This window comes from Malus sylvestris, chromosome 10, assembly GCF_916048215.2.
Source record: "Malus sylvestris chromosome 10, drMalSylv7.2, whole genome shotgun sequence".
Lineage (NCBI taxonomy): Eukaryota > Viridiplantae > Streptophyta > Magnoliopsida > Rosales > Rosaceae > Malus > Malus sylvestris.
In genome coordinates, this window is record NC_062269.1 from 29,771,444 (window position 1) to 29,795,246 (window position 23,803).

Below are 23,803 nucleotides of genomic sequence, written 5' to 3' on the forward strand. Positions count from 1 at the left end.
CAAATAGTACTTGACAAAAACTGTCCGCACGATGTACGATGGACGACAAGTATGTGGAAATCCCTAAGATCCCCACAAAATGGATGTGGAGAAGATCCTCTTCCTCGTTATATGGCCTGAGTTTTTTTTAGTCAATTCTGAAGAAAAAAAATATAATTGATTCACTTTAAATTTTTAGGTAGTCAATTTTTTATTTATTTATTTTTTTTGTTATATTAGATGTTAGATTAGCTTCCAACAGATTCAAACTCATACCGTCACATAAGAGCTCAACTTTTTTCCACCACTATGATAAAGAATCACTTGCGACAGGTAGTTTTGATCATCTTCCCTTGAGGTCTATATTGTCCCGTAGAATCGCTCACAGCCTAGACCCAATTGAATAAACCTTCTATGTATTCACTTCCCCTGAAAATATTGAGGAATCCTCCCAACATCAATTTGACTTGGGGCAAATTCGTCGACACATCCCCCGTCAAATTTTCGAAAGATAATAAGCGTAGCACCACGGAAAGATGTTTTATTTTATAATGTGCTTAATCCTTAGCTTGCCATGAATCCTAATATGAAACAAAAAATGGGAAAAAAACATCCTCATAACTTTAGAAATTTGATAAAACCTAATGTTGGAAATTGACTTTAAAAGCTTATATGTCACGGCTTAGCGGTAAGGCTTGTTCGTGATACCATTCTCTTTTTACTAAATTTGCATTCTTCAATTAAATCAATTCACTTCGTCCTCTGGTACACTCAAAATGGCTCAAATTTCTCTAGAAGTCTAGCTTCCTCACTTGCTCTAAATTTTTCTTTCACGTAATCATTGAAAGAAAAATAACTCACGCCAAGTCGCAAACTGAGAAGTTCTTCCTCACTTGAAAGTTCGGAGGAACACTATTTGTATCATAGGTGATCAATCACGAAACTACAAAGTCTTTGCTACCTGCTAAGGCGAGTCTACCGAAGCACACATGCCGAATCCCTCACTAAACACTTAAGCTCCAAGCCAACCATTATCAAGTGACCGGATAATCCCTGCGGAAAGTTGACTGAATTTTGTACACAACAAGATCATGACTTCTGTACGTTAAAAATGATCTCAAGTCGTTATTTCACAAACAAAAAGAGTCGTTTTCGTTTTAATCCATTTTAACAATTGATGACCATTTAGTAATATATTCCTCTTCATTTATAAAAGACAGGTCTTAGATTCGATTTTCGTCAAAAACGAATTTAAATCATAATATTACTAACTCATTGTAAGGTTTAACTCACTTTCGTACTCCTTAAAGTATATAATATCAGTTTGTTAAAAAAGAAAAAAAAAACAAAACAAAACAGCCGAGGTGTCGTATAGACAGGAGAAAGTGGTTATACGGAAAAGCGCGGTTTTCCTTGACAGTTGAGTTGGGTGAGGCATTTCCACAAACACTTGGGCTGCTCACTGAAAACCGCCAACAAAATGCTGCGCCTTCAAACTTGTCTCCCGCCGATACTACATATTTCCCCTCTGCACCGCACCCGCACTCTAAACTCTCTTCCTTGCTACGCTACTTCGAGAAAACCCGATTCGGAGCCCGACCTCAAAGCTCGCTCCAATCCGAAACCGAAATCTCGGCGCCCAAAGACCGAAACTTCTGAAGACGAGGGTGACGAGCCAGGCGAGACGTTTCCAGCGACGATTCCGAGAAAACCCCGGCGTGGGCGCAGAAGCGAAGCTGCGGCGGTTGAAGATTACGTGCGGGAGTCACTCGATCGGACGTTTGCGTCGATCAGAGAGCAGAACCCAGAAATTGTTGAGAAGAAAGATGGAGTAATGAAGAGGAAAGTGGACGATGATGGGGAGGATGATGAGGATGAGGGTTTTGGAAGTGAGAAGAGCATAGTGGTTGAGGAGGAGAGCAAGGATTGGCCGTTGGATGCCGATGTGGGGTGGGGGATTCGGGCTTCAGAGTACTTCGAGAACCACCCGATTCGAAACGTAGTGGGCGAAAATGGGGTTGAGATTGATTGGGAAGGCGAGGTTGATGACAATTGGGTGAAGGAGATCAATTGCTTGGAGTGGGAGAGGTTTGCTTTTCACCCAAGTCCTCTTCTTGTTCTTGTTTTTGAGAGGTACAACAGAGCAAGCGAGAATTGGAAGGCGTTGAAAGAGCTCGAAAAGGCGGTCAAGGTCTATTGGAATGCCAAAGATCGATTGCCTCCTAGGGTATGCGTGTTATCGAACTCGTTAATTTCCTATGTTGCAATGATTTAATTGATGAATGTTGTTAAATTTAGTAACTTTACCTCCACTTTGTGTTTTTGTATGGATGAATGCTGTTAAAGATGGTAACTTTACCTTCAATTTGTGTTTTTGCGTTCGACAGTCGGTTAAGATTGACATCAACATTGAGAGAGATTTGGCTTATGCTCTTAAAGTTAGAGACTGTCCTCAGATTTTGTTTGTACGAGGAAACAGGATCTTGTACAGAGAGAAAGGTTGGAAACGGATTCATGGGTTTCAATCAGTTTTTGTTAGTTGTTTGCGAATTACTATCTTTTCTAGGTGCTAAGCTTGATTTTGTTTTTGCAGATATTCGGACTGCAGAAGAATTGGTTCCGATGATCGCGCATTTCTACTACAATGCAAAGAGGCCATCCTGGATTGATGTGAATGAGTTATCTTCGCCTTACTAATGGCATTCTGGTACCTAAAATTTGCACCGACTAATATTTGTTTTTTCTTTTGTTTATACTTGATTACGAGCTCAGCCTTGATGACTTTATTATCGGTCATAATGATTTTTGGCCTCCTGCATCAGATTATGCGCTGGTGAGATCATTGGTTTACTTAGAAGTTTGAAGCATGGAGCACGATCAAAAGTAGGTTGCATTCGCAGGTAAAAACTGTTGATCCCTCGGATATTGCTCTTGAATGACTGTTAATTAGGTAACAAATTATCGTTATATATGTTTGATATCTTTCTTTATCTACACTGATATAATAAATTTCATATTTCTGTCATTCGGAACGTAATTGATATCACTCCTATAGTGTCAACGGTTATGCGAGATGCTAAATTCACACAATAAAAAGGACTAGGTACAGAGATGGAACCCATTGGCTGTAATTTTGTTGCATTATTGACTCATAAACTTCTTGACCAATTTTAGAATCTAATATCATATACATGAAAACAATTATTCACGGATTGTAAAATTCACACGAGGCAAGGCATTGAAGGCACTCTATCAATAGGCGTAGAATTAGCGACTGATAAGATACAAAAAATTATAGTAGAAAAGCTACATTTTCGTCAAGGAATGGAAAAGCTTCATACCACAACATGTTGATTCCTCCTTGTCCTCCTCCTGGCAGGTGCAGGTCCCTATATAATTTCTTACCATTCACTTCTATTATCGTACGGTAGTTGATATATACATGCGGATGCACAATGGGACTCATATTATCATACGATAGTTGATATATGCATGCGAATGTGCAGCGGGATATCCTTAAACACTTTCTTTGTGTCACATTTCTTTTATACGAGTTGTAATGTAGGGCAATATTGAAGCACATTTTATTCATGTTTTAGCTCATATGACTCTCATGTATGAAACTAATTATGCTACATGCGTGCTTTGTTTCCGTTACGGCAGTTCACAACGGAGTATGCGAAGAATCAGGTGAGCGTCGTATGTGTGTGTATCATCATAGGACTCCGTACTAACGAGGAAAACTGCAATGGCGGTTGCTAGAAGAAGTTCAAAGGTTGTGGAATCTGCGGTGTTGATTACGAGCTAGTTTGCTGGTGCGTCTGGTTGCTGTGGAAATGATAAAAGATTAAGCATGTATGGGAAGTGTATAAGATCCAGCAAACGCAATAAGAACATTCCCCTTTATGTAACTCTTGCAATGGCTTTTGCATTATTGTAATCCAACCAACCACAACTGAAACTTACATAATATCGATAAATGTTTGTTCATTTGGTCTAGCGACATCTAGTTTATACTGTCGCAGTAGTTCTGAGCCTCGTTTGTGAGCCCACCAATGCAACATTGGACTTTGAGTATTGATCAACAAGGCTGGTTGAATTCCAGAGTCTTACCAAGAGCATCTCCAATAAGAACGTCAAAAATATATTCAAATATTTCATTCGATGGTTGATGTGGATATATTCAAATATTTCATTTGATGATTGATGTGACAATGTCAGATTTTTTTTTTCCTTCAACCCATGTCTTTTTTGTGTGTTTTAAATGCATTTGTAGGACCTATTTTTGAAAAGAAATCAATTAAAATAAATTTTCAAGATCTATAACACAATAAAATAACTAAAAAAATTTAATTGGCAACATCGAAAGCCAATGTCAAGCAGAAAATTCATATGTCAATTCACGTAGGATTGGCATATCAGTTGGAACTTCTTTCTACGTTCAAACAACAAACCCCTCATTGGCTTGTGTATGCGAGTCTTGTGTCAGTAGTTTTATCCTCATACTAGCCTTCATGAACGCACTCAATCACGTGTAGAAAACATTTTTTGGAATCATGGCATGCTACGCGTGACTTACACATTTTAAATATATTTATATGCGTAGATTGACAAAAGGAAAGTCAAATATTTGAAGTAAATGAGTAATTTTAGATTATGCTAGAAGAAACCTCTCATAAACCAATTAAAGCAGCTGAATTCAAATAATAAAATCGGTCTCTATAGACTTTACATTAAGAATAGAGAAAATAATACTTAATAAACAATTGATTGAATCACATTATTACTAGCCCATTGTGAGGCTAAGCCCACCCCCTCTTCCTTAGTGTAAATAATATTGTTTGTTTAAAAAAAAAAAAAATCATTTGACAACTAATTTAATCACATTATTATCCGTGTGCAAAAGACATTTTTTATAACCAGCATTACACGTCTCTTAAGATGTTTTGGACTCCCAGGATGGGCGACGCACTGGGAAGTTCTGTTCGCGTGAGTTCCCAAAAACAAAACTGTGAGGGCGTGATCGGGGTCCAAAGCGAACAATATCGTGCTATGGTGGAGTCAAGCCCGGGATGTGACAATTTGGTATCAGAGACAATCCCTAGTCGGAAGTGTGTCGACGAGGACATTGGCCCTTAAGGGGGGTGAATTGTAACATCCCACATCGTCCAGGGGAGTGGATCCTGTAAGTCTTATATGTATATTCCTATTTCTACCTAGCACAATGCCTTTTGGGAGCTCACTAGCTTCGAGTTTCGTAAGAACTCCGAAGTTAAGCGAGTTCGCGCGAGAGCAATCCCAGGATGGGTGAACCACTGGGAAGTTCTCGTGTGAGTTCTCAGAAATAAAACCATGAGGGCATGGTCAGGGCCCAAAACGTACAATATCGTGCTACGGTGGAGTCAAACCCGAGATATGGTGAGGGCTCGGGCTGGGATGTGAAATGTTTTGAATGTGTTTAAAAATAAAGAAAATAATATTTAATAAACAACTGATTGAATCACATTATTGCTAATCCATTGTAAGGTTAAGCCCACTCCCTTTCCCTTAGTGTAGATAATATCGTTTGTTAAAAAACAACAATCATTTGACAACTTATTTAATCACATTATTATTCGCGTACGAAAAATTTTTTTATAACCGTTATTACATGTTTCTTACAATGTTTTGAACGTGTTTAAAAATAGAGAAATTGAATCACATTATTGCTAGACTATTGTGAGACACTAATTATAAAAAAATAAAATTAAAAAGCACAAAAAAAATTAATTATTAAAAAAGCACTATTAAAATGACAAAAATGCCCCTATCTTATTTGATGCATTATTTTGGGATACCTTTGATGTGTTTTGACTTGGGTCATTTTTGTTGAACCCTTGATAACGCTAAAATCACTATTCACCTTTTGTATTCTCTTTATATATAGAAGAAGATTTGGGACAATCATCTATTACACACGAACGGTTTTTTTTATTAAAATACAAATTTTTATTTTTAATACAACTATATATATTTACATTAAGGGTGAAAAGATTTGTGTTAATTAATTTACAAATTGACATTCACCAATTTTCTTGTTTGGATTTATAAATATAGAAATTTAGAATTTTCGCGTAAAAAAAAAACTTGGAATTTTGGGATTTCTAATTCCCAAGTTTAAATTCCATGTAAATATGTGTTATTTTCTAATTTCTATGATTAAGAGTTTAAAAATAACAAATTCTATATTCAATTCCATTATTCTTTTATATTAATCAAATAAGAAAATTCACAAATTCTAAAAAATAAAATTCCATCATTTTAAAATTCCTTATAATCTTAAATTTCTACATTCAAACATAATGTTAGCTTTCAAAATTTAATCTACACATTTAATAGCATTACCCTACATTTAATAGCATTACCCTACAAAAAAATATGAAGAAGAAAAAGAAAAGTACCAAAAAACGTCAAAAGCTTTTTTTTTATTTTAAATTGAAAAAATAGAAGAAAAAAACGCACTATGATCCCTTTCGCGTTCTCAATTCTCAGACCTAATCGCCTCTGCGTCCGGCAAACGCTTTCTCTCTCTCTCTCTACTCGTTGTTTGGATTTTGGGTTTGAGAGCTTGCAACAATGGTGAGAGGATTACTGAAGCAGCTGACCTTCCGCTCTCTCTCCGTCGCCGGAAAATGGCAGCAGCAACAGCTCCGCCGCCTCAACATCCACGAGTATCAGGTATCTCTCTCACACTCTCTCTGTCTTTGCATATTTCACTCGCACTTACAGTGACAACCAAACTCTCATATCTAGCAGTCGCCGATCTGTTTCTGTTTTAATCCCCCATAAACACTGGTAAATTAAAAAAGACACTATTTTTTCCCCCCATTTTGCGATAATATTTAATTGTTTGATTTCGATAGTTCATATAATTTTGCAAAGCTAACAGTACTGATCAGTGAAAAAAAATAGAACTTTAAAGTGTGCTATATTTTATATGATGTATGTATAAATGCCAAATCCATGAAGTAGTTGGGTTGGATTGTATGTGTGTGAGAATGTTGTTTGAAGTTTGATGATGAATGCCATTCGTTTTTGGTTGAGACCAGGGGGCTGAATTGATGAGCAAATACGGGGTCAATGTCCCAAAAGGTGTTGCGGCTGGTTCCGTCGATGAAGTCAAAAAGGCAATTCAGGATGTATTCCCCAAGGAAAGTGAGGTAATCATTGGAGATCATAGTCCTTTCATATTCAAATTTATGAATCCCCAGCTTGCAATTGGTAAATAAAACAGTGAAAGTTCGAAATTTGTTTCTCGTTATATCTTATTTTCTAAGAAAATTACCATAGTGGCCTAAAAGTAGAAATGCTAACTTGAGTTTTTGTGCAGTTGGTGGTTAAAAGCCAAGTCTTGGCTGGTGGAAGAGGCTTGGGAACGTTTAAAAATGGTCTCAAGGGCGGTGTTCACATTGTCCCAACTAACCAAGCTGAAGATATCGCTGGTATTAAAAACCATCATTGCTAAATATGATTGGATTTTCCTGGCTTTATCTTTTTCTTTTCCTTCAAGATTTGGTTTCACATTCATTAACCATTGATTGTCCATATCAACATGGGCTTTCGTACAAATAACTAGCACTCCCTGGGTTGTTATGTTTCATTTGCACTCCTGATTGGCCCTCAAGCAATGCATGCATGTTAGGTTACAATAATTCTGTGATAGTGTTTTTGTACAATTAGTGTTCTATATTATTCAGGCAGTTGCAGCTTATAAAGATGTGGTTCTGCTTTGTCCTTTTGTGATGCTTATTTATCTCCGTTTTATACTTCTCATGCAGGCAAGATGCTTGGGCAAATTCTTGTTACCAAACAAACAGGTCCTCAGGGAAAAATTGTCAGCAAGGTTGGCATAGCAATTTGTTTCAAGTTGTCCATTCATATTAACTTGTGGCAATTATTCCTGTACAATGGTTCCCGAGCTTTCACCTTTTTATTAAAAATTGGAATCTTTGTTGCTCCAAACTTTCATTTTTACTTTATGTGAAATGATGCTTGGTGCTAAGAATTCCCACGCCTCAATACTTTTTTGAACTCGTACATCATAACTTCATTTTTTACTTAGGTGGTCTCTTTCCTTTGCTTGTGCAGGTTTATTTGTGCCAAAAGTTGTCACTTGTCAATGAGATGTACTTTTCTATCATTCTGGATCGCAAATCGGCTGGCCCAGTATGTTTCAAACTCAGTTCTTTGTGTTTGCTGCAAATTACTAATTATGTTTTCCTATATCTTTGGTAACATAAGTTTTCGTCAAGGTTGAGCTTGCTAAACTAAAGATGTTTAATATTTATTCCAATTTCCAGCTTATAATTGCCTGTGCAAAGGGTGGAACCAGCATTGAAGACCTTGCTGAGAAATTCCCCGATCAGATAATTAAGGTAGTCATCCTCATTCTTAGTTTGATGCTTTAGCACTACTCTTTCCTTTTCTATATAGTTATTTAACTAGTTTATCGTTGTTTTTTTGGTTTTTGTTGTTGATAGGTACCTATCGATGTTTTCACCGGAATTACAGATGAAGATGCTGCAAAGGTTGTTGATGGTTTGGCTCCAAAAGGGGCTGATAGGAATAGTTCAATCGATCAAGTGAAAAAATTATATAAGCTATTCAGTGAGACTGACTGTACATTGCTGGAAGTGAGTATAAACTTCTTGGTTCTAGTAATGTTACTATTTAAGCTTCCCAGTTCCAATATTCCATTTCACGTATTTGTCTGACCTTTGATTTTGGACAGATCAATCCACTTGCAGAGACTGCTGATAACCAGTTAGTAGCTGCTGATGCCAAGTTGAACTTTGACGACAATGCTGCTTATCGTCAGAAAGAGATATTTGCTCTACGTGATCCATCGCAGGAGGATCCCCGAGAGGTCTGTTTATGCTGTCCTTTTCAATGGATAATTATCTTTGTGTTCGTGACCCCATTTAAAGCTGATTATTATTATCATCTTATGTAAGTTCCGTTGCCACTTATCATCCCATCTTCGTCTGTGTACGAATTTTGTTGGCATTATTCATCTTTGATTTATATGTATATGCAGTATGTGCATTTCAAATGTTATCAGAAGTTTCTCGCAATCTTTTGCCAATTTGTAGTGGAATTTACTATTTCTAAATTTCTAATCATGATCTGGGTTGGTCACTTTCGTACACGCCCTCGTAAAATCCGGGTCAGCTTTTAATTGGTATTCCTGATCCCCACCTGTATTAGGTGTGGATGAAGGTGGGGGCTAATTAACAGGGATAACTAAAGTTCCCATATTGTCTGATGGAAGATAATATTTCATAAATCATTATGAAGCCCAAATGCCACCCATGAGTTTGTATGTAGGAGATGTTTTGTCTAGGTAGTTATAGGTGATCCCATACATGTACAACTGTGCACCCTGTGTTTACTTATTTTTGTCCCCTCTCTTTTACCTTGCCACAGGTGGCTGCTGCCAAAGCAGATTTGAATTATATTGGCTTAGATGGGGAGATTGGTTGCATGGTGAATGGTGCAGGATTAGCTATGGCTACAATGGATATCATTAAATTACATGGCGGAACTCCTGCCAATTTTCTCGATGTAGGCGGAAATGCTTCGGAAAACCAGGTAATGATGTAGTTATAGGATTTGATGAACTGCTTGTCGGACCTTTCTTTTCCCCACTGATGTCATCAGGTCTCTTTCTAAACAGTTTTATTCTCGTATTTGGTATGAGGATCTATTTTATGTCCAACTTTGGTACGCCTTTGGGTTTTAGATGGTTTACTAGATTGTGAAGTGGTACATGCACATCGGATTGCGATTTGATGTTTGGAATATTAGATTGCATTGTTCTTTTTATTGTTAAAGAAAATGACAATTCCTTAAAGCCCTTGCGAAACCCGAATTGCTTTTCTTTCTTTAATTCTAGATTATTTGAAACAGGTTGTTGAGGCATTTAAGATTTTGACTTCTGATGAGAAGGTGAAGGCGATTTTGGTCAATATCTTTGGTGGAATAATGAAATGTGATGTGATTGCAAGTGGAATTGTCAATGCGGCTAAACAGGTCAGCAATGCTGTTCCGGGGATTTATCCCCATCAAATTAATTACCATGTTTTGGGACAGTCATTCCTGGTTGTTCCATTTTACTTAATCTTTGTTTCACTTCCAAGTGAAATATCATTTTGAATTACCCTTAAGAAGAGATTGAATAGCCACTGCGGGGAGATACAATCTGGCACTTCCTACGAGGGAAGGACTGGAAATTTTTCTTGTTAATTGAGCTCATAAACTGAAAAAGTTTAACAGCTTTGTGTAATTGTATGGCCTCAATCTTGTTTTGTTGAAGCATTAACATTTGTTCATCCTTGTTCAAGGTTAAACTAGAAGTGCCAGTGGTTGTTCGTCTTGAAGGTACCAATGTCGACCAAGGAAGGACGATTCTCAAGGTACCATTTAGAAACTAAAACTATCGGTTCTAGGTATGAAAAAACCATCGAAGATAAAATGGAATGTTTACTGTCTTTTAATGGCTGTGCAGGAAAGTGGAATGGCACTAATTACAGCCGAAGATTTGGACGATGCTGCTGAAAAAGCGGTTAAAGCACTGAAGAAATAGATCCTTCAATTCTCTTCCGAGTTACATGTCGATACGATTCTTACGCGACACTGATGTGCTCTGCTTGGTGTTTATATGTGAAATTACATAAAACACCACCTGTGCGTAGTTTTAGCAAAAAATTGAAATTGTTTGAAGAGAAGTTCTGAGGCTGTTTCTGTCAACAAGGAATTTTCAATAATACAGCTTTCCTCAAATTTATTCACCTATGCACCGGAGTTTGAATCCCCCTTCTTGTAGTATAGAGCAAAACAACCGCTCGATTTTTATTCTAGAGGTGCAAATATTATGCGTTGAGATTTAGTTTTCGGGGCTTCTATAAGCACCAAGAAAATATAATTACTATGATATATATTTGTGTTTCTCCAAAGATTGTGCAATCCTCTTGGAAATGCAATAAGCAGTGGATTCAATGGTGATCATTGGATTCACACCAACTGCAGTTGGAAGCAAACTTCCGTCGCAAACAAACAGCCCTTTTGCCTCCCAACTCTCACCATTTTCATCAACTCCTCCTTCCTCCTCAGTAGCCCCCATTCTGCAACTCCCCATCTGATGAGCTGATGAGTAAGTTGTCCACAGCTCCTCCCTCGCACTCGGCCCTGCAGCGGCAACAACCGTGTCCAAAAACACCTCCAAATCCTCCTCTTCAACCCCCTTGCATTTTATCCTCTGCCCATCGTTCCGATAGGTCCCCACTTCAACAGCTCCTGCTGCAATCAGGATCCTCAGAGTCTGCCTTAGCCCTACTTGAAGATTTTCTTTGTCCAATTGGTCTAATGTGTAGTGGATCCTCCCTTCTCGCTTAACCGCCCCTGAACCGCGGTCTCTCACTAGTGCAAACAGGTTAGCTGTTCTTGCATACTTCTCCATCGTGTCCTTCATGTCAAGCCTTGAAGTCCATGGAAACAATGTGGAAAACGTGGCCGGCCCTACCGCAGCAGTCTCAATGATCGTGCGCACGTTCGCAGTCCCAGAAACCACTTTGTGGAGTGAAGTGATGATCCCTCCCTCGTAACTTTTGCCTTTAAACTCCGGTTCATGTTCCGGAAAGTATCCCCAAGCCAGCAGAACAGGGTGAAGGTGGAGGTTCCGGCCAATATTCCGATTCTTAAGTCCACTGGAGATCATTAAAGGAGGAGTCAAGAGAGACCCACATGCTGAGATTGTCACGTTTGCCTCGATTTGCAGCTTCCTTTTTATGTTCTTGCTCAGAGATGTCGCTTGCACCCCAAGGCATTGCTTTCGTATACCTCCTTCATTGTCATTCTCAAGTATAAACTTCTCAGCTTTGCATCCTGTTAAAATCACGGCACCAAATTTCACAGCATCGACTAGCCAAGTCGAATCAGTCCCTTTCTTGTCCCCTGTCGGACAACCATAATTGCAAAATCCGCAGTAATGATCTGCGGACGAGTTCCTTGGAACTGCATCAACTTTCAGACCAAGATTTTCGCACCCTTTTCGCAGAATTTGATTTGGGAAATTTTCTTCGGTGCAACTCTCCGTGACACCGATCCTCTTACACACAATATCCATGGCAGATTTGTAATCCTCGCTTGCATAAAGCGGAATCTTATGATCCACAGACCAGTCACGAAGAACATTATCTGGCGTTTTGATAGATGCTGACCAATTTACAGCAGAGCCTCCTCCAACTGTTGAACCGGCTAAAATCATTACCATCCCATCAACCGATGACAGAATTCCACCCGATTCGTATAACTCATTCATCGAAGGGCCTTCTAGAGAAGAGTAATCTTTCGGCACGAAGTAGTTCCCTTTCTCAAGAACGACCACTTTTTGGCCAGATTGAGCAAGAACTGCCGCTGCAACTCCTCCTCCACAACCCGAACCAACAATGACAACATCACATTTGATCTTGTGGATGTTGTTTACTGCATTGTCCGCGAGATCGAGGCCTTTCTTCGTGAGAGATTCAACGAGGGTAGAATCGCTTTCGTAAGCGGTTTCTATGATTCCCCTTTCAAGAGGTCTCTCCTTTGGAGTTTTGATCAACTTTTCTTTCCTGTCTAATTCGTATCCAATCGCTTTCCATGCCGGGTTTCTTGAATTCTCATCAACCTGCAAACCAACCGGCAGGAGTCAGAACGGAAACTTCAATTCCCAATGGGAGAGTGATAGATGGAACAAGGATCAATATATTTTTCTAGCTTCACATCTTTTTATCAGAGTGCACTAGTATGAATATTTTTTTCTTTTTGGGAGCCAAAATGGTCATTTAAGATTGGCATAACTCATTACTTTGGTTCAGATTTAAAATCGATTGAACTAGTACATGAGTTTGTACACCTTAATCATATTGGCCATTCCGTGAAAAACCTCTGTTAAATAAGGATGAAAATGATAAAAATGGCCTCAATTTTTGTCTAATCATTTTGGCCCATTGTTTATTAAATTGATTTTTGTCATTTTAGTCATTATTTAACAGAGATTTTTCACAGAATAACCAAAATGATTGACGTCAAATCTTAGGAACCAAATCAGGAGACCATTTTGGCTAAAATGTCTTTTTATTTTTTGCCCGAGTATGATTTTGTTATAACAAAGAGAGAGATGCTACTAAACTAGTACCTAGTAGAAGATCATGCGCATATTATATATTTTAATCGCATAAATATCTAATTATTGAGAAAGACAACCTTATTTAAAATATAACTTTTTTTGTATGTATAGTATGTTTAAGCATATACATAAAATTAAAAAATTAAAAGAACTTTGCAGATCAGACATGCAGATACTGTAAATCGTCTCACATTATCGTTACAAGAAACCAACAGAAATGTAGTAAAGTCCGCACTTGAATTAAAAAATGGACTGCAATCCCTACTCGTTTGGCCTAAGTAATTATTTAAAAAATCATTTTCGTGTATGAAAGTATATAAGTTAACAATATTGTCCATTTTCTTCGGCTTATTTTCAAAGCCACGAGGGACGAAACCAACAGATAACATAAAGTAGCTAAATTATCACCTGTCAATTCCCCAAAATATTGGCAAATGATAAAGGTTAAAACTCACATGCTGGACAAGAGGTAGTGGGTTGAGGATAGAAACTTACTTGTAGCCGAGCATTGGTATCTCAAACTATTAACCCACGGCATTGTCATTAATTTAAAATGTTTTATTAGCTAAAGTAGTACTGAAATTCGCACAACTCCTTAGATGAATCTCTAAAATTTAAAATCAATAGAACTGGTATTTGAGTTTGTTCACTCTCAATCATTTTGGTCATTTCGTGAAAAATCTCCGTTAAATAAGGATAAAACAAAAAACATTACCCTTAGTTGTTGCAAAATCATTTTGATTTCAAATCTCCGGTATAAGTAAATTTTTACTGCAGTTATAAATAATTAGATGTAATGCAGCATTACCCTGGAGAAGAAGGTGTAGAAGCAGAACATCTTGACCACCATGAACATCAATCTGATTGTGATGACAAGCTTTTGCCTCGACCATTTCTTGAGGACTTGTTCTCTTTTGTCCAATGACATTTCAGAGAATTTGTGAATGAATGGCCATTTCCAGTCAAAGCAACATTTCCCACAGAGCAAAAATGTTCCTAATCTCAATGACAGCATCTTCAGAAATACCCTCACTCCACCCACCACTTCTGGTAGACTCCTCTTCACCATCAATTCTGCTACCTGTTTTACCAAACATTGAACCAATTAATTGAGAAAAATACTTGGCTTCGTATTTCTCGTCATAAAGAAAATTACAGTTTTATGTGTGTGCATAAATGTGTTTTGTTTTGTGTGATTTTAATGAGAAAATACTTGGCTCCGTATTTCTCATCACAAAAGAAATTACAGTTTTATGTGTGTGCATAAATGTGTTTTTTTGGGTGTGATTTTAACGAGAAAAATACTTGGCTCATTATCTTATCTTGAAAGTAGAAATCCCTACATCTACATGCATGCCCGATTTCAATTTGGCATGTATACATAATTATTCTTTTTGGTTTTTGATGAGTTATTGGTACATGTGTCGTCAATCTATGATTTGCAAAACGAAAAATGACTCATTTTAATTAAAGAAGTAGTCAAGCAATATCTTCTTTTTTATTTGTCAAAGGTATTAGATTAAATGTTAGATTAGTCACCGATGGAGTTTGAACCTACGCCATCATGCAATGACTCAACACATTTCCATTACTGTAGTAATGGGCCACTTGTGTCGAACAATATCTTTTGAATGAGTTAATGTTGCATACAAATCATTCTGTAATTTATAAATAAAGAAATAATAATTCCTTACAAAAGAGTGTTTATTAATTTTGACCCAAGAAAAGAAAAACATAACAAGAAGTGTTGATAGGAACTCTCTCAAAGTGAAACTATTCATGAATTTCCTATCACCTCATAATTTAATATTAATTTTCGTATCATTATTATAAAATAATATATAAAAAACATAAAGTCGTAAAGAGTCCATGCATGTGGGTCACTTATGAGAGAATTACATATTTCCCACATAACAAATTGAATATTTCACAAAAGAGAATGCTAGCCCATCATGCGTGTGTATAATGTTTTTGGCAAATTGACTCGCCCACCACGTATATCTGGCTTCAATTGATAGTGCTTCTTAGACCATCTTCAAATGAGATGTCAAATTATAAGAGTTAAATTACAATTGATGGTTGATGTGGCATTCCGAAACCTTATGTCAAATTTTGTATTTTTCCAACCAAATTATCAAATGTTATTTTATTATTTAAATAAAATTTTAAACGGTTATAATTATTAAAAAATTGTGGAAACAAAATTTTTATTCATTGAAATGTTAGTAAAATAAGGGACCGCCATTAAAATAAATTAAAAACAAAATTTGATATTGATATTAAATTTGACTTCAAATCACAAAGCTTTTTAAATCCAATCAGCAAATAATACTTTGGTTGAAGAGACTTTTAATGTCAAATATACTTTTGACATCTCCTTTAAACATACTCTTAAGTTTCACTGTTAAAATAACTTAAGAAAAATACAATTTAAAAATATATTCTTATTCTCTTGCTCTTCCTCACCCATTTACATTCCTAATGAAACCAGAAGCACTGTAATTAAAAGCCAGATACACGTGGCTAGCATTCTTCTTTCAGGAATTAAAAAAAAAAAAGATAAATTAAGAGAATTATAATTAGCATCCTAAAAATCTTATTTGATATTCGAAAGTTTCTGTAATTAGAAAGAAAAATACATTTATGAGAAGTGTGAATGAAATTTTAGGAGTGTTAATACCAGTTTCTTAAATTAAAGCTTTCCTTTCCTATGAACTTGAATAGAAAACAGTGAAAGAGATAAGGAACTGACCTCATCTGGGATGGGAGGCTGAGAGGTAGAAGCTGTGTAGGAGGAGGAGGAGGAGGAGGAATGAAGGGGGTGGTGCTCATCTGGGATGTCCTCCGGTGAGAGAGGAGGTAAAAGAGCTTCACATATGGCAGCCAATGATTGGATTTGAGCTGAAGAGAAACCATGGCTGAATTTGCTTTCCCTCCATCCTCCTCTCAACAATGGATGACAACTGTTCTCTCCCCCCTCCATCTCTCTGTCTCTCTGTCTCCTCTCTCTCTCTCTCTCTCAGTGATAAGATTACTTTGGTGTTATTTTAAATGTTTTCCGCTTCATATTATATATGTATATATAGAGAGAGAGCATGTGACGTGTGGAAACAATGAAATAAGAATTTTTTTTGGGAATTATTATTATAAAAATTTAATTTTATATTTCTTATAAGTGTATTTTTCTTTCTAATTATAGAAAGTTTGAAGTGCAAAATAAAAATTTTAGAGTGCCAATAACAATTTCTTATTTTTTATCAAACATAAGCTTTGTTAATGGAAGAAAATGTACAAGAGATCAACTTAAAGATAATAATATAGAGACTAAATTTGTAGATTAAATTTTAAAACTAAAAGGACATAGAAGTTGATTATTGGTTTATTACTTACGCGTTGATAAATATGCTCATTTTTATTGGTGACACATCATTTAATTTATAAATTTCATCTATAAATTTAGTATCTCTAGTATTATCCTAAATTTAAATAAAAATTGCTAGTAGGCAGAGTGGACAAAAAGTTTTAAGCAAAACACGTAATAGTCTAATTAGACTGTATCGTTTGACACAAGTCATCATTGCCACAACCACTATGCATATTGCAATTAATATCCTATATACTAAAACTCAATTTTTGGGGCCACTATTGATAACCAATGGCCGGACGATTTTGCCGTTCAGTCTTTGCTATGTTTGCCTTGCTGTTTTCTCTTTGCTGCAGTGAAAAGTTGATTTGGATGAAGCTCTAATAATTTTGTTTTGGATTAGTTGTGGTCCTCTGTCAGGATTTTCGTGGCTAAGAGGGTATTTTGCGTTTTCATTTCTCGGTTGGTCGATCACTGATTTGCGAACAGCTCCAGTGGTCCTGTTATTTTTTGGGTATGTTTTTTCTCCTTTGGTTTTTTCCCGGTTTGAGCACTCATTCATGAATGTTGAATTAAAATGTGTTTATAGTTTTTCGGGAGAGATTAGAAAAGTTATTCGAATTTGGGAAAATTTAATGTTGGTTAAAATTTGTTTATAATTTTTGGGAAGGAATGAGAGGACCTGTTGAGGCATGTGTTGTGATTAGTTTTTATTCATATTTTTAACAAATTGGGCATGAATTGGTAGGTTAACTAGGGGTGTTTATTATTTGAATCGGTTTCGTTTGTCTTTCTATGGTTCTAAATATTTTGTACAGGTTGTTTGGCCATTATTTGTGCCTCTTGATTCTGTTGTGTTTGCCTAGGCTTCAACATGAAATATGTTTGGTTGGGAAAGGATTGGTGAGATAAAAAATTATTAATAGATTATGCAAGTTGTTTCAATGGGAGATGAAAGTGTCTTTCCTTTTAGGTGATGGCATGGTTTTCGTTTGTTTAATTCTTCTGGTTGTTTCATTTGTTGTTCTAATATGAGGTTAAAATGCTTATACAAATACTTAACAACTTATGTAATAGATTGGATTGGTTAGATTATATAGAAAATGGATCCTCTCCAGATCCCTTCCACCTAAGCCTCATGATCCACAAATCCAGGCCATTGAAATTTGATCTAACGGCTACAAACAGGAGGTCTCATTAAAAGTTATAATAACTTTAGGCGTTTTATCAAATTTCAAGGGCCTGGATTTGTGGGCCATGATGATTAGGTGGAAGGGATCCGGAGATGATCCCTTTCTGATTATATATATAGTTGTACTCATTTTTTATTTCTTTTTGTTCGTATATTTATGAGGAAATTAGAAACAAGTTCAAAGGTCTTGCCCTTTTTTCTTTTCTCAATATCTTTGATTCTATATCAAATTTTCTTCATAATTAATTCTCCTTTGTGAATGTTGATATTGTAGTTAAAAATCACACAAAGATCAAATAAGTAAAAATTATGGGTAAATTACACTTTCATACCTCAGGTTTGGGGTCTATTTCAATTCCTTACAACATCTTCAAAACATTTCACTTTCATACCTTAAGTATTATTTTATTTCAAAATAATACATCCGTTACATTGTCAATCCATTGATCTGTTAAGTGCTGACGTGGCTGCAACATTTGTGCCACGTGGAAAAAAATTTTTTTAATTTTTTTTAAAAAGCTTGAATTTTCTCAAAAAAGAAAAGAAAAAAGGAAACCCATCCCATCTCCCCGCAACCACCCCCCACAAACCCAGAACCCTTTATCCCCACCCACACCCGCCCAGCTCGTCTTCCCCCTTCCTCTCGACGACCCACCTAAGCCAGAACCCTGACCCTCCTTTCGCCCGCACCCCCCACGACCTTCCCCCCACCCAAGAGACCTCACCCTTCTTTCCTCCCCCCCCCCCAGCGCGACTCAACTCCATGCGTCCGACCTCGCCCAAAACCCAGATCCCGACCCCTACCATCTGCAACACCCACCCTCTTCTCCCTCCCCCATCCATGCCCTGCTCGTCAGCAAGTCAGTCGGCTCCAACAACAAGGTATGCATTTAATTTTGTCCTTCAAATTTTGAATTTTTTGGGTGCTTGGTTGGTGGTGGTCTGGATGGAGTTAGGCTTGCTAAGGGTGGGGGTGAAGAGGAGAAAGGACTCGGGGAAGGTGGGGGTGGGGTGGGGGTTTGTTGGGAGGTGAAGAGAGTGGAGGAGAGGGAGGTGGGTCCGGGGGGGGGGATGGGGGTTTAAGGTTTCTGGGTTTGTTTGCGGGGGTGGGGGGTTGCGGGGAGCTAGGTTTCAGTTTTTTTTTTTTTATTCTTTTTTCAGGTGGTTTTTTTTTAATTAAAATTTTATTATTTTTGCCATGTTGGCAGCCACGTCAGCACTTAACGGATCAATGGATAAAAAATGTAACGGATGTATTATTTTGCAATAAAATAGTACTTGAGGTATGAAAGTGAAATGTTTTGAAGATATTGTAAGGAATTGAAATAGATCCCAAACCTGAGGTATGAAAGGGTAATTTACCCAAAAATTATTCATGAGCTTTATAACCACTTTTTATAATTTAAGCAGTCTGTTTTGGGTTCTTTTTCATTAGGTCATTAGCTACTGATTAATGGAGAAACGAGGACCATGCCACTGATTGTGGTTTCTTTTTCTAATTTTCAAATTTTGGGGTTTTGCAGGAAGTGCTGATATGCTGATTTTCTGGGATTTTTTTATCCTTGTAGGATTTTTGGTCTTTGAAATGGGTACGTGTTGTTTTTAATGTTTTGATTCTCGCGTGTTCTGTTCTTCATTGCTTCGTGATTCTAATTTTTCACACACAGCAAGTGGAGATGGATGTTTGAATAAAAAGAAGAGTTTGGCCAGGTAATTCAGTTTTCCAATAACTGGCATTTGGTTTTTTTAAATATTTATGCAGGGAGAAATGAGTTATATAATTTGAGTTCCTTACATTCTCATTACATGTTACCCAATTTAAAATTGTGACTCACATGAAAGTGGATATCGACAAGATTTGTGTGTTTTAAATTGTAGTGTCATGTTGGCATTATTGCTTATTTAAGAATGCAAGTCTATTTTACATCTATCTAATGTCTTTAATTTTGATCTCCATATTATTCAATGTTCACTAATGCCTTTAATTGTCCTCTGTTTTACATCTATCTAACTGATGACACCACGTCCACTGCACAAGCCCCAGAGAAAAATGTATCAGCTTTTGACTCAAATTCCAACTATGCCTCGTCACTCTGAATACCAAAGCAACCCTAAGTAATTTTGGAATCATTTTTATCAGTTCCAAAATACAATATGTATAACTCAATCTCAAATTTGTTCATGCACAAACTTCGCATCAAATTCATAGTTTTTTATTGCTCGATGTTCCACATTACTCATTGTTTACTTATCTGTATACTTATCATTTTCCCAATCGCTGGTTGTACGTAAATGGCAAAAGAAATATCAAGCAAAATTTCGTAAAAAGTTGTTTTTTGTGTTGCTTAGGTGTTTTGGTTCAATTGAGTTATGAGGGACCAATATTGATTCTTCACTATATGCTTGAAATTTTCAAAAAAGACAACTTGAGAGCTCAAGTTCGAATTTTTTTTCTATTTAGTAGTGAACTAGCAATTGAGCCCTCGTGCAATGCCGCGGGTTTTACGACCATTTTAAGATGATATTATTTTACATATAATATGTTTAGACTGAAAGAGATGATTTTAAAGTGTTATTTACAAAAGAGATTGTACTATTTACAACCAGCTCAAATCACACTGATAGTCTGCTCTTTGAGCAAGTTTTTGATAAACCTGAACAGTAAAATGGACAAATCAATAGGTTGTAGGAGATGAATGAAATTTCAAATAGATTTACCATGAATGAATTAATGAAGAATCGACAGTATACTAAACATGGTAGTCATACAGATTAGGAAGTCATCCATCTATAAGCCAATCCTTATAAGTTCATTCACTTGCACTATTCTTCTAGTGTTTGATAAAGAAAACGAAGTTCCTGTAAATACTCCCCCATATAAGTAATAAAATCATTTTAAAGGAATCCCAATTTTCTCCACATTAAAGAAAACCATAAAAGCATTACTAATGACCATAGATTTAAATATCGATATTATCGGCGAAATATCGCCGATAATATCGATTTTTCGGGGAATGGATATTTAAATAGGTATCCGTGTGATTTTCGTCAAAATATCGCGACATTTTTTGGAACTGTGCAATCGGACTCCGAGAAGAACGCCGGAGATGGTGTGCCTATTCCCGAGCCGATTTCGTCCCAAAAACCTTGCAAAAACACGATTTTTAACATCAATTTCACATATAAACTTCAGATTTCACGCATGCAAGAGGTAATCAACATAGGGTTTAGTCGGATCTCACCTGAAAACTTGGGTGTGCCTGGGTGTGGGTGCGATCGGGGAAGCCGAGCTTCCTCTGCGCGTCGCCGTGCTTCCCAGAGACGGAGGAGAGGGAGGGAGAGGGAGGGAGGGTGGTGGAGATGCTGCGCTGGCATCGAGGTGGACGGATTTGGGTGTGCCTGGGTGTGGGTGCGATCGGGGAAGCCGAGCTTCCTCTGCGCGTCGCCGTGCTTCCCAGAGACGGAGGAGAGGGAGGGAGAGTTCAGGAGGGTGAGAGTTCAGGAGGAGAGGGAGGGAGAGTTCAGGGGAGGGAGAGTTCGAGAGAGAGATAGAGTTGAGAACTCTGAGAGAGTGAGGGGTCCGAGAGGGACTCGGGAAAAGAGAGAGAGATAGGGTGAGGGTTAGTGGGCTGCCACGTGGCAGCGTGACAGAGAGTGAGAATCAAGATGAAGGGTCCAGATTAGATTAGGATAAAGGACTCAATTGCACAATTTATATAATTTCAGAAAAAGAGTGAAAATATAAATTAATCTGGGGGTCTAGATTAGATTAGGATAAAGGACTCAATTTCAGGGAAAAAGTGAAAATATATAATTTCAGGGAAATAGTAGAAGTTGTATTTATTGGTTAGGCATATGGAAATGCAAAAAATTGTTTTTCTAATGATTCTAATCAATTTCAAGAAAAATAATGAATTTATAAGGATAAGATGAGTCTATAAAAGTGATATAATGAGTCTATAAGAGTGTCGGTCAGTTAGACAATTTAGATTTTTTTAATCATTTTTGCCAATTGGCTTGTTATCGCCTTTTTTTATTATCAAATTGGATTATTATTCATTAAATTGGATTATTATCAAATTGGATTATCATTCATCACCATGTTTTATATTAGGATTATTTTTTTATGAAATTGGATTATTATTCATTAAATTGGATTATTATGAAATTGGATTATTATTCATTAAATTGGATAACTACTCTTCACAATACACTCACTATAGACATAGAGATGATGAAGATAGTGAAAATTTTGAACCTCATAGGAACTCTATGTGGTACTAAGTCACTTATGTATCTTACCATGCAATGTATAAAGTGTAAAATATTGTACTAATTCATTATATATAAATGATTATGGTGTGTTTAGACTTCTTTCATTAATTACTACATATTTTCTACACTCACAATGTTTGTCAGCTCGCTATATAATCAACTTGATAATGTTAAATCCATCATGCAATGCATTTCTTTCCAATTTTTTGTGATAAACTAATAGATAATTGACTAAATAAACATCCTACAAAGTTTCAATAAAAATTTCCAAGTTTTTCTTACAATTTCCGTGGTTTCCATGTAATTTTTATCGATATCGATATTTTACCGATATTTCCATCGATATTTCCGTGTTTTCGGACTACCGATATTTCCGATATTACCGATATTTTCTTCCTTGCTAATGACTATATCTGCAAACCAAATCTCTTTTTTTTGTACCCGCTAAAGTACACATATGAATATCAAAATGAAAACCTCAAATTATTATAGTATTCCCTTTCTATCTTAATTTTTGAAAAAGAAAACACAATGGAAGAAAAAAATTCGACAATTTTATCTTAATTTCAAATTTTGTTGGTTTTTTATTCAGGTTGAACCAAAAAACTCTCCAAGATGCTAGTTCTCTTAAAGACAGTTTTGAGGTAAATTTTAATTACATTTATTCCACATAGTGTACATTTTGAATACCTCTTCGACAAAATTTATGATCTAGGAAGCCCCTCGATAACTTTTGGCTTAGAAAGGTCGCTCAACATGTTTATTAAAGATTAGACAAATCAATCAACAAAATGACATCATCATCAATGATTGATAGCTTTGGCAAGGATCTAGATCAAATCTGGTTCACAAGATATGATCATACTATAAATCACATATATGACAAATCAAAAGGTAACGATTTTTACACTCCTGTTGTCTATTTTATTTAATCTCCTCTAATTTGTTCAATCCAAAAAAAAAGTTTTTGGTCTATCTTATTTTCTTTTTATTCAATTTTCTTTTCTATGAATAATATTAGTAAGACCACTTTGGTGGGCAAAATTCGATCATATAGGCATGGTTGCTCACAAGGCAAAAGATTTGTTCTTCGCTTTATGATTTCTAAGCTTTTAGATTAGAAATGTTAGCTTCAACACCATGGTATTTGATCAAGTACAAGATTGGGATAATGACACTTGTAAAATCTGGGGTAGTGTTTGGACCTAAAATTACACCATCGGTCCGAACGATCGAGATTATTGAATGAGTAGAGTTCTAGACCTTCGTGGAGTTGTTAAGCTGGTTGTTTGTTCGATCAAGGAGACAGAATTACACTTCAAGCGGGTTTTACGACTCACGCGGCAAACAATTTGTGATAATGGCGGATAAGGATTTGCAATTGATTTGCAAATGGTGCATGGATAAGACGGCATGGAAAATGGAGCCTTGTTAATGGTCTCCACGTGGGAGATTATTTGAAATGGTGCCGTGCAATAATGAAATGTCAGTGAAGGGGTTTTGTTTTGGTTGTGTGTAGATGGAGGAAAGCATGTGGTAAAGCCACATCACCAAAGCAAAGCAAAAAGTGTAAGAGGAAGGTGTTTTGCAATTGATTGTTTCTGATGCGGATCAACTTCAGGAATTAGAGTTGCAATTAAACTCTGCAACATTATCTAACTGTGCAAGCCAAATACTTCAACCCTATAAATACAAGACATCGTGCAACGTTTACGCCCCCTCTAATTCAACACACAACTGCCCTGCGCAAACTCTCTCAACAACTTTGAGATTTTTATTTTCT

General features: G+C 36.6%; 3 protein-coding genes and 1 long non-coding RNA gene across 4 annotated transcripts; 3 read left to right on the plus strand and 1 right to left on the minus strand.

The window, feature by feature from the left end:
- The first annotated feature begins 1,316 nt into the window (after positions 1 to 1,316).
- Positions 1,317 to 3,969, plus strand: LOC126585847 (thioredoxin-like fold domain-containing protein MRL7, chloroplastic). Its single transcript, XM_050250405.1, has 5 exons — positions 1,317 to 2,206; positions 2,367 to 2,478; positions 2,573 to 2,686; positions 2,802 to 2,879; positions 3,643 to 3,969. Exons 1-3 carry the CDS (start codon positions 1,460 to 1,462, stop codon positions 2,674 to 2,676), a joined length of 963 nt encoding a protein of 320 aa, XP_050106362.1. The 5' UTR covers positions 1,317 to 1,459; the 3' UTR covers positions 2,677 to 2,686; positions 2,802 to 2,879; positions 3,643 to 3,969.
- A 2,477-nt stretch (positions 3,970 to 6,446) lies between these two features.
- Positions 6,447 to 10,812, plus strand: LOC126585844 (succinate--CoA ligase [ADP-forming] subunit beta, mitochondrial). The gene is made up of 12 exons (XM_050250401.1): positions 6,447 to 6,696; positions 7,068 to 7,178; positions 7,349 to 7,460; positions 7,797 to 7,861; positions 8,107 to 8,184; positions 8,319 to 8,393; positions 8,499 to 8,651; positions 8,750 to 8,884; positions 9,445 to 9,609; positions 9,928 to 10,050; positions 10,362 to 10,433; positions 10,526 to 10,812. The coding sequence occupies exons 1-12, from the start codon at positions 6,595 to 6,597 to the stop codon at positions 10,601 to 10,603; spliced, it is 1,269 nt and encodes a 422-aa protein (XP_050106358.1). The 5' UTR covers positions 6,447 to 6,594; the 3' UTR covers positions 10,604 to 10,812.
- Positions 10,713 to 16,236, minus strand: LOC126585835 (long-chain-alcohol oxidase FAO2-like). Its single transcript, XM_050250391.1, has 3 exons — positions 15,942 to 16,236; positions 13,998 to 14,270; positions 10,713 to 12,688 (listed from the first exon to the last, which is right to left on the minus strand). Exons 1-3 carry the CDS (start codon positions 16,170 to 16,172, stop codon positions 10,946 to 10,948), a joined length of 2,247 nt encoding a protein of 748 aa, XP_050106348.1. The 5' UTR covers positions 16,173 to 16,236; the 3' UTR covers positions 10,713 to 10,945.
- Positions 16,237 to 17,083: 847 nt separating this feature from the next.
- On the plus strand, positions 17,084 to 20,073 carry LOC126585857 (uncharacterized). Its single transcript, XR_007610662.1, has 2 exons — positions 17,084 to 18,627; positions 19,269 to 20,073. It is a non-coding gene; the product is annotated as an uncharacterized LOC126585857 (long non-coding RNA).
- Positions 20,074 to 23,803: the final 3,730 nt, after the last annotated feature.